Here is a 16,354-nt window from a genome sequence, read left to right on the forward strand (position 1 = left end):
ATGAATTTAAAATATAATTATAATGGAAGCCATGTCACAATGAAATAGCTTCATTTGTATTGATTTAAGCAAGTCAATTATTTTTGTTTACTGATGGACACTAAATTAAAAAGAACACGAACAGTTCCACATTACCAACAGTAATCCTTCTTAATACCTTGAGACATAAAAATACAGTAATAAAAAGTCACTATTTTTATTATCAATTTCAGTCACAATACCTGTTTTCAATTATGAGGTAGTGAAACATGGCCGCAGTTTCTTTAGGCTGGATGTGTATGAGAGGTAATAAAGCTACTATTACATGACTGAGAAGGGAGCCTAGACAAGCATGATCCAGGCAACGAACAAAGCAATCCCAAGCTCTATATGAAAAAAACAAATAAAAGTTATGTCACATTATTTTTATTATTTGTAAAGATTCCTCTATAAATTATTAGCTAAACAAACAATGACACATACAATGATAAAATTATAAGGTAGCTGTAAAAATGTAATAAAGATCAGTTCTGTATACTCAAATAATTAATGTAATATATTAAGTCAAAAAAGCAAGGTGAAAACAATAGCTAATATGTTTAAGAATAGCTTAATATGCTACTTTTGGGGGCAGGGAGAAGATAAATAAAAATGTGAGTGTGTGTGTGTTTTATACTCTTAGAGAGGAGTTATACAAAAGTTAATAAAAATAGATTCCTACACACTTCAAGAATAGAAGTTAATTCTCTAAGTATAACTTAAAAAATTTTGAATTTGAGACAATGTAAATGTTTTATATGATTTTAAAATTAAATAAAATAGAGGGGAAGAGCAAAAATTTTAAGTTCTTTCAATTTGTCTAAAAATTTTAAACAAATTGAAAGAACTGAACATAACAATATCAAGTTAATGGTACATGCACACAGAAAACAATTACTGCACATAACTTTTAAACATGGTATTCTGGCTGTACATCTCCAAAAGTTAGTCTAAAGATCAAAAAAGACCCTCCAACAAGCTTAACCTGTATTCAGTAGTCTTATTATTAGCAGTAATATTTAAATTAAATTAAATTAGCACTCAGCCAAATTCTACATGCCTAAATCTCAACGGCCTAAAAGAATATGGAGGTTTACGGGATAAATCTGTTTATAAGAAGAAATACTTAAGGGGCCAAACGACCAAATATGTGACATGTGTACCTTATTTGGATTCTGTTTCAAACAAACCAACATCTTTGGGGAAAACATCTTTGAGAAAATTGGGGAAATCTGAATATGGACTGAGTTTTAGATGATATTAAGGCATTCTTATTAATTAGTATAACTCATGATGGTTACCTCTGAGGTATTTGTATGTCAGATAAGGTGACACTTGGTTTTCTTTAAAACATTCCAACTAACAATAAAAAAGGTGGAGATGAACAGACTAAATGAGATTAGCAATGTTGGTAACTGCTGAGTTTTGAAATGGCTATGTAAGGGTTCACTCTATTATTGTATATCCCACAATATTCAAAGATTTCATAGGTAAAATATCTTTTAGGAAGTAAATACAATACAAATAGGTCTATGTTAATTATTTATGGTTTGAACCTAACTTTCCTGGAAGAGATAATAATGCAAATTAATGCTCCTGCGAAATGCAAAAATATCTAATGAATTCAGGCATTTTTACCTGCAACACAATTCAGGAAAATCATCCTTGAATCGAAGGCCAGTTCTCAATGTGGTCATCATCTTCACTCTCACAGAACTGACATGTTTGGGTCCCATCAGTTTCATCAAGGATATCAAACTGTTCAAGGCCTTAAAAGTAAGTAGGGCTTTAAAATAAAGCCTACAAGCAAGCTGAGAGGAGATAAGCCCTAAAGACAAAGTGCACCTCGCCCTAATCTTGAGTAGTATCTATTCTCTGACAACAGGAGGTAAAATAAATGTTGGTCAGTTCATTTTGTTCAACTTCTTACTGTAGTAATTATCAGTATGAAAAATACAAGTTCTGGTTTGTATTTTTTTCCCCTTAGAAGTGATTTGTTATTTCAGTCCTGATGGTGTTCTGGCCAGTGATTTTCAAATTTATTAAGAATATAATATCTATTGTTTAATTTTCTTCATAAGATGCATGTACTGCTATGTAGTACATGCATCTTACCAAAATAGTAATAAATTCAAGATATTCTGAATTTTGTAAAACAAACAACTGATGACATACCCAGAAAATAATACACACATTTTATTATACGTGGAACACAGAATCAAACTTGTAGCAACAGCTCCAAATTCTAATGAAAGGGTAAAGAAACTCTCTATTCAACCTTATGCCAGAACATGTAAACTCTTTGTGGTTTAAAACAAACTCTAGTTTTCTCAGATCTGAGGTCATTCTCTCACTTGGAATAACAATAAGAAAGATACCATGAGATGGACTAGAAGTTGTTTGGGGGATTAAATTTACCAGTAGATACCAAAAGAACAAGTACTGGTTTGTTGAAGTTGGTAGAATTTAAAATTATCATGTCTTTCTTGGCTCTTTATAGTTAATTAGAGAAGGGTAGTACTGATTGAAATAAAATGAAATAAAATTCCATTTGTGGATTTTTACTATAATTTTACTGACTGTGGAAGTGGAAAGCAAGTCAGTATTTAAAATTCTATCCTAATCTATGTACAAAAATTTCCAGTGGTGACCAACTGCTATAGCAGTCATAATGAAACTTCATTGTGCCAAGTATATTTAAACATAAACTGACAAATAACTGAAATTACTTTACTTACTATATGTAACCTAGCATTTTTGGTATTCAAAAACACCATGGGCCATGACCCACATTAGACCAATGTGGACCAATAAATTCAACTATGCAACTTTTGTTTGACCTATCAGGGACTGCTGGTCTCTTTTTCTCCCACTGAGCTACATGTTGTGATAATGTGAACCTGAAACTGTTAGGGTCATCACCTGGTACTTAAGCATAGAGCTAATACAGGGCAATCTGAGCTTAGAAATTGATTCTAAGAACACTATATCCAAAATCAAGTCATATTATTCTTGTATTATCCCTGTATTTTTAGTTGCAGAGCCAACAAATTCCTTTAAGCCAGTTTGGGTTGGGTTTTCTGTCCTTTATTTTAAAAAGAACTAGAAATGATATAATTCTTCTATTTAGACTCCCCAAAAGCTTATACAAGTTATTCAGTAATACAGAATGTTTGTAGATAGAAGCAGAAATCACATCTCCTGCATATTCTACATGAATTCTATTCCAGCACTTTGAAACTCAACTATCACTACTTACCATTTTCTTATCTTCAATGCCAACACTGGAGCTAAGTAACTGCATGTTAAAAAAGGCCAAAATGCCCAACAACTTGGGTTGTAAATAATCAGCCTAAAAAATAAAAGTTATTATGTCAATTTTATACAGATCAAATTTCATAAACCAACAATTTAAGTATTTAACTAACATCATTTCTATTCTACATAACTCTATTAGAATAACAGAAATAAACGCTTGGTGAATTAAGTTTCTCCAAATACATATATTTTCACATTTAGTATTTTAAAAAACTAGTAAATTTGACTATGACAAAATATGATTAAATAGTACTGTATAATAAGAAAATCATGAGCTATTGAATTATGGAATGAGCTAGATGGGATCCTCAGGCTCTGACTCATGTCAGGATCCGGAGTGGAAAGGATATTTATTCTCTTAAGGAGAAGAAGAATACAAAAAGGCAAGTGACTGTCATTCTAGAGCATGTAGAGCTAAGCTGTGGGGGAAAAAAGTTCTTGATTAAAGAAAAGGTATCCTGCCAGAACAATGGTCTGACATAGGGGTCAATATCCCCTGAGGTATAGAGGTTAAGGAATGAAAGGCTATGGACATCAACAGTTACAGACTAGGTATTACTGACCATGGAACTTTGTGTTAATTATTTCTTGAAAGAGGGTCCTAGAGGAGAGGATATGAGCTTTAAGTCAGCCAGACCTGGGTTTGGAACCCAATTTTGACACTTCCTAGTGTGTAATTTTGAATAATTACTTAACTTCTCTGAGTCTATAAAATGGGAACAATGAAAGCACTCGTTACATAGAGTTGTTGTAAAGGTTAAATACAATAACACGCATCAAGCACTTAGAATATAGTTAAGTGTTAAAATAAATTTAAGTTGTTTAATATACAAACTGGGAATACGAGTAATCCACAAAGAATAATATATTCCTCTCTTTCAAAATCTTTATATACAGTCAGGAAAAAGTAAAAGACAAAGCACTGGAGAGGAGTAGCAATTAAAGTATTTTCCAACTCTGGAAGAAATTTGCATTGCTTGATGTTAAGGTACCTGATTTTATTATCTACAGGTTATATACACTGCCGGGGGAGGAATGAGGTAGAAGGGTGTGTACTAGCACATAGCAGAGAAGAAGTTAGGTGTCTAATATGTCTCTCCAGATTAGATGTTGGGATAAACTTTTCTCTTGTCAAGCATACTGAATCATGTGTTTTTCAAGCCTAAAATTACATTTAATATGCGAACTTCTGATTTGGATTAAGACTCAATATTAGGCTTAATAATCTATAACGAACTAATTGCATGATTCCATCCCGTGCTTCTTAAATGAAAAGCAGATATAGATGACACTCACTTATTCTACATCAACATTCTAATATTAAAGCTCTTGCATTTAGACAAATAGTTCATTAATCTGCCACTCACCAAATACTTATTATCTATGCCTGGAATACTGTGCCAGGTACAGGTATACAAGATAAGCAGCCATTTTCCCCCTACTAGTTTACATGGGAGACTAATATGAGTGGAGGATGTTAAATAAGTAAATAAGTTTGTGATAAGTGCTATAAGGAAATAAACATGATCACATGATAGAAAAGAACTGAGATGAGGAAGTTTAGAGAGGGTGATCAGGAACCTCTGAGATCTAAAGAATGAGAAAAATCCAGGAGATTATTTGAAGTATTATTATTCCATTAGACTATCTAGTGTAAAGTCTCTGAAGCAGGATAAAGCTTGACATGTTTAAGAAACAAATAAAACAATGCTAAAACATAAGGAGAAAGGAAGAAAAGAGTTGTACAACATGAGGGTAGAAAGATATGCAGATCACATATAACCTTACAGATTTTAAGAGCAATGAAAAGTGTATAGAATAAATTCCAGTAGGGAAATGATATGAGTATAAGTTGTGAGAAAAGCACTTTGAATGCTGTGTAAATAACTGAGTAAAGATACAGGGAGGGAAGAGTAAAGGAAGAAACATTTAGGAGGTTTCTGCAGATGTCCTAGAGAAAGATGGTCACTTGTATAAGAGTAGTGGCAGCAGAGATGGAAAATAAATTTTGGAGATAGATTTGATAGGACTTACTGATACTTAGTTATAAAGAATGGAGGGCTCATGAATTCCTCCCAAGTTTTGATTTGAACAACTAGGTAGATAATGGTACCATTTCCTGAGGAAATACTAGGAGATAAACAGGTCAGGGAGGTAAAATAAAAATTTCTAATGAAGATGTTATGTATGGACTTGTTTAAGATGCTTGTAAAACAGGCAAATAGAAAAAGGTGGATAGTCTCTATTTGCCATCCTCTTTTACCTTCAGATCCATTTTCTGCCCTTTTCTGCCCTACTCTGTGCCTGGAGGCTTATGAGATTTCATCACTCAAGATCCCTTACCCTCTGGCTTCCCATTAAATTCAGTCAACAGGAAGCACCAATGGAGGAACACAGGGCAGTATGAAAGAGCATGGTATTTAAATTTCCTGCTCCCTCTGGGCTTTGAGGTGGTTTTGGCAGTGGCTACATCCCTCTAAGGGGAGCATATGTTTTCTGCTTTTCCTATTCCTAGAGGTCCTTAACATTCCCTGCCCGTTCTCTTAACCTTGCCCATAACAATGAAAATGGCCCCTTTATTAAATTTTTGGTTAAAAATTTTTGTGTGTGCCATTTGTTTCTTGCTAGAACCTAACTTGCATGAATCCATAAGTCCAAAGCACAGGAGAAGTTTGGACTGGAATTTCAACTATAAAATCATCAAAATATGTCATGTTAAAGCAAAGGACAAAATAAGACCAGATTCTTTCTCAATTAGAGAGAGAATGTCAACAGAAAAAGACCCAATTACATAAGTCCTGAATCAATCTAACATTTAGGGGATAAAGTAGAAAGAAAGAGCCAATACAGACTAAAAATGAGTGGACAGTGAAGCAAAAGGGAAATCGAGAAAATGTGGTGTCACAGATGCTACATAGGCCAGTTGTATTGAATGCTACTGAAAGGTTGAATAAGATAGAAAAAGAGAAGTGATTTGACAGCAGGAAGACTAATTTTGACTTTGACAAGAATTTCAGTAGAATAGTGAGAACAGAGTTGGGATAGAATGAGCTAAAGAATGAATGGGAAATGAGAAAGCAGACATAGAAATCTCTCAAGGTATTTTGCTGATAGTCCTTTAAATCTCTTGAAGGAATGAGAACAGTCAAGAGGAAAAAATAGTAATAAGCCTGAGGAATTACATATTTTTTTCAGATGACAAAATAAAACAGTAAAGTGATTTCAATTACAAATTTAAGATAGGAAAAGATAAAAAGGGGCAGTATATCTTCTAGTTTCTCTGAAATCCAACAATGGATTTAAATATAGTTAGAACTGATAAGGTTAGTATATTGTGCTAGAGAAGGGGTAGCTGCAGGGGAGCTACAAATGTATTCCAATCTATTGTTCAAAAGTAGTGAAGAAAAATAAGCGCTTTTACTCAGCGAAAAAGTAAAATCTAAAATCATTTAAAAACATATTTTTCAACATTAATTTATGTTATTAATGCCCTGCTATGACATTGCAATTTAAATCATCAATGTTTTCAAAATAAAAAATCCCAATTTAAAATTTAAACTAATCTCTAGCATTTAAAAAAATGTACAAACACTTGTTTCTCCAATTTCATAACGAGAGGGAAAAAATCCACATAAAACATATTCCTTACCATTAGTTCAGGTGATATGATATCTCTTGGGCCCTGATATGGATCATCACTAGATGCAAATGAGGCAAGTATTGACAAACCATTGAAAACCTGTTGATAGTGTTCTCCAATACGTAGCAATAACTCATTATGCAATCCTTGGAAATCTTGTCTCAACAGGCTCCCCAGTTCAATTTCTGTTTCATTCTAATCCAAAGACATATTTTTTAAAAATTAAAGTTTTTTTATTCATACTAACATCCTGGAAATAAATATATTGATTTTAACACATTATTAGTAAATCTGGAGCTCTAGATCAGGTGACGAGATTTACTAATAATATTTTTAAAAGGCACTGGAAAATGATTCTAATCTTGATCTCTCCTGGTAGGTCTCCCATGGGCTATAGGTAATAAAGAGAAATGATCAGATCTTATGTTGAAATAAAAATTTTTTAAAAAGTCTTAGTTTTCTATAAGGTCTTAAAATACATCAACTCATTATTCATATATACATAAACCCTGAGAAGAAATATAGTACAATGACTTTGGAGCACAATCTTTTTAGTCAGATTGCTAAAATTTAAATTCCAGCTTTGTCACTTATTAGTTGTGCCGTGACTTGAACAACTTATCTAATATTACCCCACTGCCTTAGTTTTCTCAACTATAAAATGGAAAAATAATAGTATCTTTATCTCATTGGGTAACTGTGATTGAGATGATCCATATTAATTGTTTAGCAAAATTTCTGACATGTAGTAAGCATTCTATAAATTATCATTCCACTTCTATAATACAGATTTTCTCAAAATGAATAAATATACTCAATATTCAATAACTCTCATACAGAAAGAGAGCTATTGCTACCATATCATAAAACACATGAAATAAATTAACATCAGAGAAAATAGTAGAATCACATGTGCATATCTGACAGGTTCTCCTCTTCCCATGTAGTCTCATATTCCTCAAAGATATCGTTGCTAGTGTAACACCAAAGAAGAAGCACAAGCTATAATTTTAAAGTAAACAACTAGCAAGAAACTGGGTCAAATTATAATCAGAGCACTAATTAACCAAATCAAATAACTGAAGGAAATTGCCTCTTTCTACGGATATAACTGCATGCGTATTATTAGTCAACTTACAATTCCAATCAATTAAAAAATTCTAAAATGAAATTAGCTGAGAACCTGATCCATGAATGGGTGATTATCATATGCCATTATGGTGACACGATCAAAGAAAATACAAAATAATAATTCTATTTAATAAGCTCCTCTAGGCCCAGGACAAAGCTTATTTACATAATACTATTTGAACTTACACAACTCTAGGATAGGCTATAAATTACCACTCTCCTGTCTACAAGAAAGCTGTTACCACAGCTTTCCTATAATGCTAATTTAAACAAGAATAAAATATAGATATTTAACTACCTTCAGATAATGAAGGGCACGTTCTAATTCATCCTTGGAACAGGAACATACCAAGTGAGAAAAAATATATTTGAAGTTATTTATTAAAATCTCTCTACGATTGACATTTAATTGTTTTCCTAAAGTTCGAATGAGAGCAGAAGCTGCAGGGCTTGCTTTGGCAGCAAGATCAGGTAGCAGAACTTGTAAGGTCCTCTGAAAAAGAAATGCTATAATTACCAAAAAGTACATTTGTACAGGTGATAAAATATTTGCGTTAACTATGTGCAAAAATATTTTAAAATGCCACACGAATTTTAAATCCACATTTGACATATCTGAATTCAGATTTACCATTTATCCATTCAACAGATATTTTACTGAGCACCTACTATGATTCAGGCACTACAGACACAGTAGTGAAAAAACAGGCAAGGTCCCCGATGACATAGTTTACATCGTACAAAGAGACAGACAATAAATTAGCTAATATATAAATAAAAAAATAATTTTATTAAAATATATTCCTGCTCAAAAGCAGAGGTTCCAAGCCTGATTTATTGTTTGAGGTAATTTGGATTTAGACAATAAGCAAGAATAACCATAAATATAACACTTTAAGTTTTTTAAATTAAAAAGTTGATGCCATAGTATTAAAGAAAATCTTTTTAACACATTCACTACCCCAACACAGCAACAAATCTATTTTGATTTTGGTCTATTTCCCTTAAGATCATATTCATAAAATATATACAAAATTCCAAACATAAGTTTTATTTATTAATTCAATGAATCTAATAAACACCTATTATATGTCGGTCACTATTCTAGGAGATGTTACAGTGAGCAAGGCTCAGGCCCTGCCCTTAGAGATACTTACTTACACCTTACTTGTGTTATATCTTTCAACTTAATATTAATCCTATAACACTATAAGGTAGTTTCTACAAAGTATTTACAATTTTTATGTGAATGGTCACATAATATTCTATTATCTAAATATTAGACATTTAGCTTCTTCCTAGGGTTTTGTTTAGTCTTGCTACTTGGAAAATGGTGCAGTAAAACATCAGTGCTTTTGGTTCCCAGAGTGGAATTACTGAATGAAAAAGTAAGTATATCTTTGAGTATACAATCCTATTTCCTTTCAGGATTTGACCAATTTATAAGCAATCTGTTTGTTAAAATAATACTGGAGGGGAAAATTCTGTATGAACCAGTACTATAATTTCTAAGCTAAGAGTAATGATATACTTTGCCTTTGGGAAAAGGTAAGAAGAAGAAAATCTACTCCATCTATCTTGCAAATCTCAGCCCTAAGGCTTTGCAAACCACTCCATACTTCAAACTGACATCTGAATTCACAGAAGATCATCTATATCACTAGTTATCACTAGTTTTGTCCTATATTATTCCAACTCTGTAGGGGTAGAAATGATCATATTAGATTTTGCATTACCAATGAGACCAATCACTGCACTGTAAAGACATAAGGGCTCGGTTGGAGTCTCAAGGTGACAGAGTAGGAAAATGCTGTTGTGGACTCCTACCATGATCACACCAAAATTACAACTAAACTGTAGAATAATCTGAAGAACCATCTGAGGACTAGTTGAACAGAGGGTACTATGACTAGGGATACAGAAAAGCCACGTCTAGACTGGTAGGAGAATCAATAGGGATATATCAGCTGACTGTAGGAGAATTGATAGGGATATATCAGCTGAAGTCCTCCCTGAGAAGAGGTCCCAGCCCCACAGCAGGCTCCCCTGGCTGGAGCACCAGTGCCAGGAAGAGAGCCCTGACATCTAGCTGTGAAAATCAGCAGGGATTCCACCTGTCCCAGTGAGATAAAAGACTACTGGAAGGCCAGGCATCCTCTTAAAGGGCTGGCACACAGACTCTCTTGCTGCCAGGTACTCATCCTGGGCTCTGACGGAGGAACAGTGGTGCGAGAGATACCAAAGACATACAGGGAGAGACTGAGTTGTGTGGCTTCAGGGCTAGAGGGACAGTTGCCATTGTCCCTGCGTTGGGCCCTCTTCCTGTGTAGCTGGATGCCACCTTTCCTGTGTTGAGCCCTCATCCTATATAGCCAAATCTGAATCTGCATAGGCCTAGCAAAGTCTCCAGCATGGTGACTCCCTGGGACCCAGCCCAACCCAACTCAAGCACCAGCAGGTCTTCCAGCAGCAAGCAGCCAACCTCTGCCTGTGTTGCCTTCTTTCTTAAAAAAACTCTCAAAGAACTACAGGCCCCAGCAGGCTTCTGTGTGCCCCCAGACTTTAGCTGAGTGGCCCCACACTCAGAACTAGGGCCGAATCTGAATCTGCATTAACCTGTTGAACACCACTAACCCTACCCTATAGATCTCCCTGAGATCCTCCCTTATCCAACTCACATACTGCTCGAGGCTCTTTCAGCCACTGATCCTTACAAGCAGCAGGCAGGCTGCAGCAGGCAGAATCAGGCCACAGGGTGTTCCGTACCTTTTACTCAGCTGCCTCAGGTCCAGTACTGCTGACAGCCAGACTCGGTTTGCAGTGTGTCCTCTCTCATGCACCTCCAGGCCCAGAACAGGCACTTACCAACCACAGATCACTTTGTAGCTCCTACCAGGTAGCCTCAAGCCTGTTATAAGCTGCAGCTGACCTTGACCGGCACTGGAACACCCCCCAAAAGGCCCCAGAACCAATACGCCTGGCTTCAGACGCAACAAAGCACCACCCAATTATCATCCCATAAGCAGCACACCCAAAGGGTGGTCTCATCAGTCACCAGAGCCTGATGAGGCAAATCTTACTCTGTGGGGTCAACCCCGCAGAGCACTTTGTAAACTGTATCATGGCCAATCCTCACAGCCAGTCAGCCTAGGAACAATCTCACTCACTGACATTCCAATAGCAAAACAAGGCTCAACTACAAAAGGAAGGCACACGCAGCCTACACAAGGGACACGCCTGGAGCACCCAGCTCAGGTGATTAGGGAGACTGGGCCCCACAGGACACCTACTACATAAGGATACCCTGCCAAGACTGGGAGGCGTAACAGATCTACTTAATACATAGAAACAAACACAGAGAGGCATCCAAAATGAGGAGACAAAGAAATATGTCCCAAATGAAAATAAAGAACAAAGCTCCAGAAAAAGAACTAAACAAAATGGAGACAAACATAATAGATGCACAGTTCAAAACAGCTGGATATGAAGAATACAATAACTGAAATGAAGACTACACTAGAAGAAATCAAGGTACCAGAAAATACCCACTCAGAACAGCAAAGAAAAAAATCTTTAAATGAGGATAGTATAAGAGACCTCTAGGATAACATCAGACATAATGACGTTCGCATCATAGGGGTACCAGAAGGAGAAGAAAGCAAGAAATTGAAAACCTATTTGAAAAAATAAGAACAGAAAACTTTCCCGATCTAGTGAAGGAAATAGACATACAATCCCAGGAAGCACAGAGAGTCCCCAACAAGATGAAGCCAAAAGGGGCCCACACCAAGACACACCATAATTAAAATGCCAAAGGTTAAAGACAAAGAGAATCTTAAAAGCAGTAAGAGAAAAGCAATTAGTTACCTTCTAGGGAGCTCGCCTAAGACTGTCAGAGGAAAGGCCAGAAAGGATTGCCACAAAATATTAACAGTGATGAAAAGCAAGGACCTACAACCAAGACTACTCTACCCTGCAAGGCTATCATTTAAAATAGAAGGACAGATAAAGACCTTCCCAAACAAGAAAAAGCTGAAGGAATTCACTGCCACCAAACCAACATTACAAGGAATGTAAAAAGGATTCTTGAAGGAGAAGGGGGGAGGAAGTGGCGGAGGGAGAACATAAATATGAATAAAATGGAAATGCCTACATACCTATAAATAATCACTTTAAATGTAAGTGGATTAAATGTTCCAATTAAAAGACACAGAGTAGCTGAATGGATAAGAAAACAAGATCCATACATATGTTATCTACAAGAGACACAATTCTGACTGAAAGACATACACAGACTGAAAGAGATGAAAAAAATATTTCCTCCAAATAAACATAAAATAAAATAAAAGCCGGGGTAGTAATACTTAGACAAAATAAACTTTAAAACAACAGCTATAACAAGAGACAAAGAAAGACATTTCATAATAATAAAGGGATCAATCCAACAAATGGATATAACCCTCGTAAACATTCATGCACCCAACACAGGAGCACCTATATATTGATGAACATAAAGAGACTTTAATACCTCAATGACATCAATGGATTGACCTCCCAGATAGAAAATGAACATGAAAAAAGTGGCAGATAAATTTAATTAATATTTTTTTAGCATCTCACCCCCAAAAGGAAGAATACACATTCTTCTCAAGTACACGTGGAACATTTTCCAGGACAGACAACATGATAGGCCACAAAACAAGTCTCAATAAATTTAGGAACAAAATCATATCAAAACTCTTCACCAACCACAATAGTGTGAAACTAGAAATCAATTACAAGAAAAAAAAACTGAAACACACAAATACATAAAGGTTAAATAATACACAACTATGAATGGATTAACAATAAGATCAAGAAAGATCTCAAAAGATACCTTCAGAAAAATAAAAATAAAAACACAAACCCAAAAATCTATGGGACAGTCAAAACAGTCCTAAGAGAGAAATTCATAGGAATATAGATCTACCTCAAGATACAAGAAAAATTTCAAGTGAACAATCTAAACTTACACCTAAGGGAACTAAAAAAAGAACAACAAACAAAGCCCAAAGCGAGTAGAAGAAAAGAAATAATAAAAATCAAAGCGGAAATAGGGTCTAAAATAACAATACAAAAAAATCCATAAAACCAAGAACTGGTTCTTTCAAAAGATAAACAAAATTGATAAACCTTTAATCATACTCCGCAATAAAAAAAGAGAAATGATCCAATAAAAGCAGAAATGAAATAGGAAAAATCACAATTGACACCAGAGAAATGAAAAGATTATTAAAAAACATACTACGAAGAATTATATGCCAACAAATTGGACAATCTGGAAGAAACGAATACATTAATGGAAACATAGAATGTTCCAAGATTGAATCAACAAGAAAAAGAAAATCTAAACAGACTAATTGTTATTAATGAAATCAAATCAGTAATCAAAAAACAGCCAATAAACAAAAGTCCTGAACCAGATAAACTCACAAGTGAATATTACCAAACATTCAAAGAATTAACATCCATTCTTATCAAACTAATACAAAATTTCAAGAGGAAGGAAAGCTCCCAAGTTCATTTTATGAGGCCACCATTACCGTGATTACAAAACCAAAGTCATTACGAAAAAAGAAAATTATAGGCTAGTACCACTAATAAACATAGGTGCAAAAATCCTTAACAAAGTATTAGCAAACTGAGTTCGCAATACATTAAAAAGATCATATACCACAATCAAGTGGGATTTATTCCTTAGATTCAAGATTGGTTCAAAATCCGCAAATCAATTAACATAATACACTATATAAACAAAATGAAGAATAAAAGTCACATGATTATATCAATAGATGTAGAAAACATGTTTGACAAAATTCAACAGATTTAAGGTAAAAGCTCTCAGCAAAGTTGAAATAGAAGAAACATACCCCAACATAATAAAGACTATATATGACAAATCCACATGTTAACACCACATTCAACATGGAAAGCTAAAAGCATTTTCTTTAAGATTAGAAACAAGACAAAGATATCCACTTTCACCATTTCTATTCAAAATAGGACTGGAAGTCCTGGCCACGGCAAGCACACAAAAAAAGAAATAAAAGTCGTCCAAATAGGAAAAGAGCAGCAAAAGCATCATTATCTGCACATATGATACTATTTATAGAGAACCCTAAAGAGTCCAACAAAAACTATTAGAATTCACAAATTAGTTCAGTAAAGTAGCAGGATACAAATTAATATTCAGAAATCAGTTGCATTTTTATAAACCAATAATAACCTATTAGAGAAATTAAGAAAACAATCCCATTTACTATGGCATCAAAAAAAAAAACAAACAAACCAGAAACTAGGCAGAGTGAGAGACATCCTCAGATCTCTCCCCTTGAAACAACAATAAGCTGAACATCTAAAACTCAACAAAAAACACCCAAACTGCACACCAGCACGTCTGAGCGTGGGATCAGCACATAAGAGCTACCACAGATCGGAACTCTGGGTGCCAGGTGGTGGACTGGAAGAAATAAAGAAACTGCCTCCCTCAGCTGCCGAAGCTCCTTACTGGAGGAGGGGGAGGGATGAAGGTGCAGAGACTTCCCTGATCAGCCTGCCTGGAAGTGCCCAAATTTCTAGCAGCCGGCAGCAGGGCCAAGTCATCAGGACAGAAAACAGAGAAACGGGACAGGACCGCAGAGAAACAACAGCTGATTTTCACCAGCCTGAGTTCCAAAACCGAAGCTGAACCACAGCCCCCAACTCCCAACCCAGAGGGCCCCTCCCCCCATACTCTCCAAGACCTATCACCATGGAGCCAGAGGGGGATCTAAGCAAACGCTACCAAAACTGTTGGTAACACTGACAGGAACTGAAACTGAGAGTAGCAAGTATGATTAAGTATCTAAAAGAAAATAAAAAAGACATTTAGGCTTTATATAAAGCTGGAATCCAAGAGGCTTAGACACCACCGACTGGAAACCAAAAGAAAAGTGCCTTCTTTGCAGCAGGCTAAAGAAAGACCTTTATATTATAAATCTTTCTGGAAAAACAACAGAATACACTTCCATTTGCCCAGGTGGAGAAATACTCCATTAAACATCATGAACAACCAAGGTGACAAGGCATCTCAGAAAGAAAGAGAAAAATCTCCAGAAAATAAGCTAACAGACTCAGAAATATGCGACTTAGAATTCAGGATGGTACTTATGAAAAAACTCAATGAGATAAAAAACACACTGCAAGAGTTAAAAAATGAAATAGCAAGCTTGAGAACATGGAGTTGACCAAATGGAGGACAGGATCAGAGATATCAAAGACAGAAATCTAGAAATAAATCAGAAGGAAGAAGAGAGAAACCAAAGAATGAAAAATAATTAAAGAAAAATACAAGAACTAGCTGATACCATCAGGAGAGGAAACATAAGAATAATGGGCATTATCGAAGGCAAGGAAAAGGAGCAGGGACTAGAAAGCATTTTCAGACAAATAATGGACAAGAATTTCCCAAATCTAAAGAATGAGCTGGAGCTTGGAATTCAACCAATTATCTCAACCCAAAAAGGTCTTCACCAAGACACAAAGTATCAAAGTTATCAAAAATCAACAACAAATACAGAATTCACAGGGCAGCCAGGGAAAAGAAGACGGTAACTTATGAAGGAAAACTCATTAGAATATACGACTATTTGCAGCAGACCTCACGAGCCAGAAAGGAATGGAATCAAATATTTAAACTATTAAGTGAAAGGAACTACCTGCCTAGAAAAATGTATCCAGCTAAGCTCTCTTTTAGATATGAAGGAGAAATTAAGACCTTTTCAGATGCCTGCATTACAAGAAATACTGAAAGGTGTCAGCTCATCTAAAACAAAATAACAACAACAAAAATACATAACTGGCAGTAAAGTGACAATCAGGCAAAAGAAGCAGAGGAGTACAACCCTTACTAAGAAAAGGGCATTATAAGCTTAAATAATAAGAAGAGAATTACTATAGCAAGGTAGTAATGAATATTCAGCATACATAGAGACAAACTGAGATAACAATGACTGAAAAGGAGAGGTTTCAAAGATCCAAATTCACAAAGGGGAAAGGAGATAAGGCACACACAGAAGACATGAACAACTGTATAGATATAATTATCCTTTTCATATTCATAATAGTAACCACACGCCAAAGATTCAGAACTGAAGTATGTAACATAAAACAAGAAGAACCAGAGGCAAAACCAACAAAAGCCAACCAAAATAAAGAAAACAGAAACAC

At 35.1% G+C, this 16,354-nt stretch overlaps 1 protein-coding gene across 1 annotated transcript in view; it reads right to left on the reverse strand.

Moving 5' to 3' along the window:
• ATR (ATR serine/threonine kinase) overlaps positions 1–16,354 on the reverse strand; it is a 136,272-nt gene that overhangs the window by 87,008 nt on the left and 32,910 nt on the right. Inside the window, 5 exon segments of the mRNA XM_015593746.2 lie at positions 222–365; positions 1,657–1,787; positions 3,278–3,370; positions 6,986–7,171; positions 8,406–8,600. Coding sequence (XP_015449232.1) covers positions 222–365; positions 1,657–1,787; positions 3,278–3,370; positions 6,986–7,171; positions 8,406–8,600 — 749 coding nt within the window.

This window comes from Pteropus alecto, unplaced genomic scaffold (assembly GCF_000325575.1).
Source record: "Pteropus alecto unplaced genomic scaffold, ASM32557v1 scaffold75, whole genome shotgun sequence".
Taxonomy (NCBI): Eukaryota; Metazoa; Chordata; class Mammalia; order Chiroptera; family Pteropodidae; genus Pteropus; species Pteropus alecto.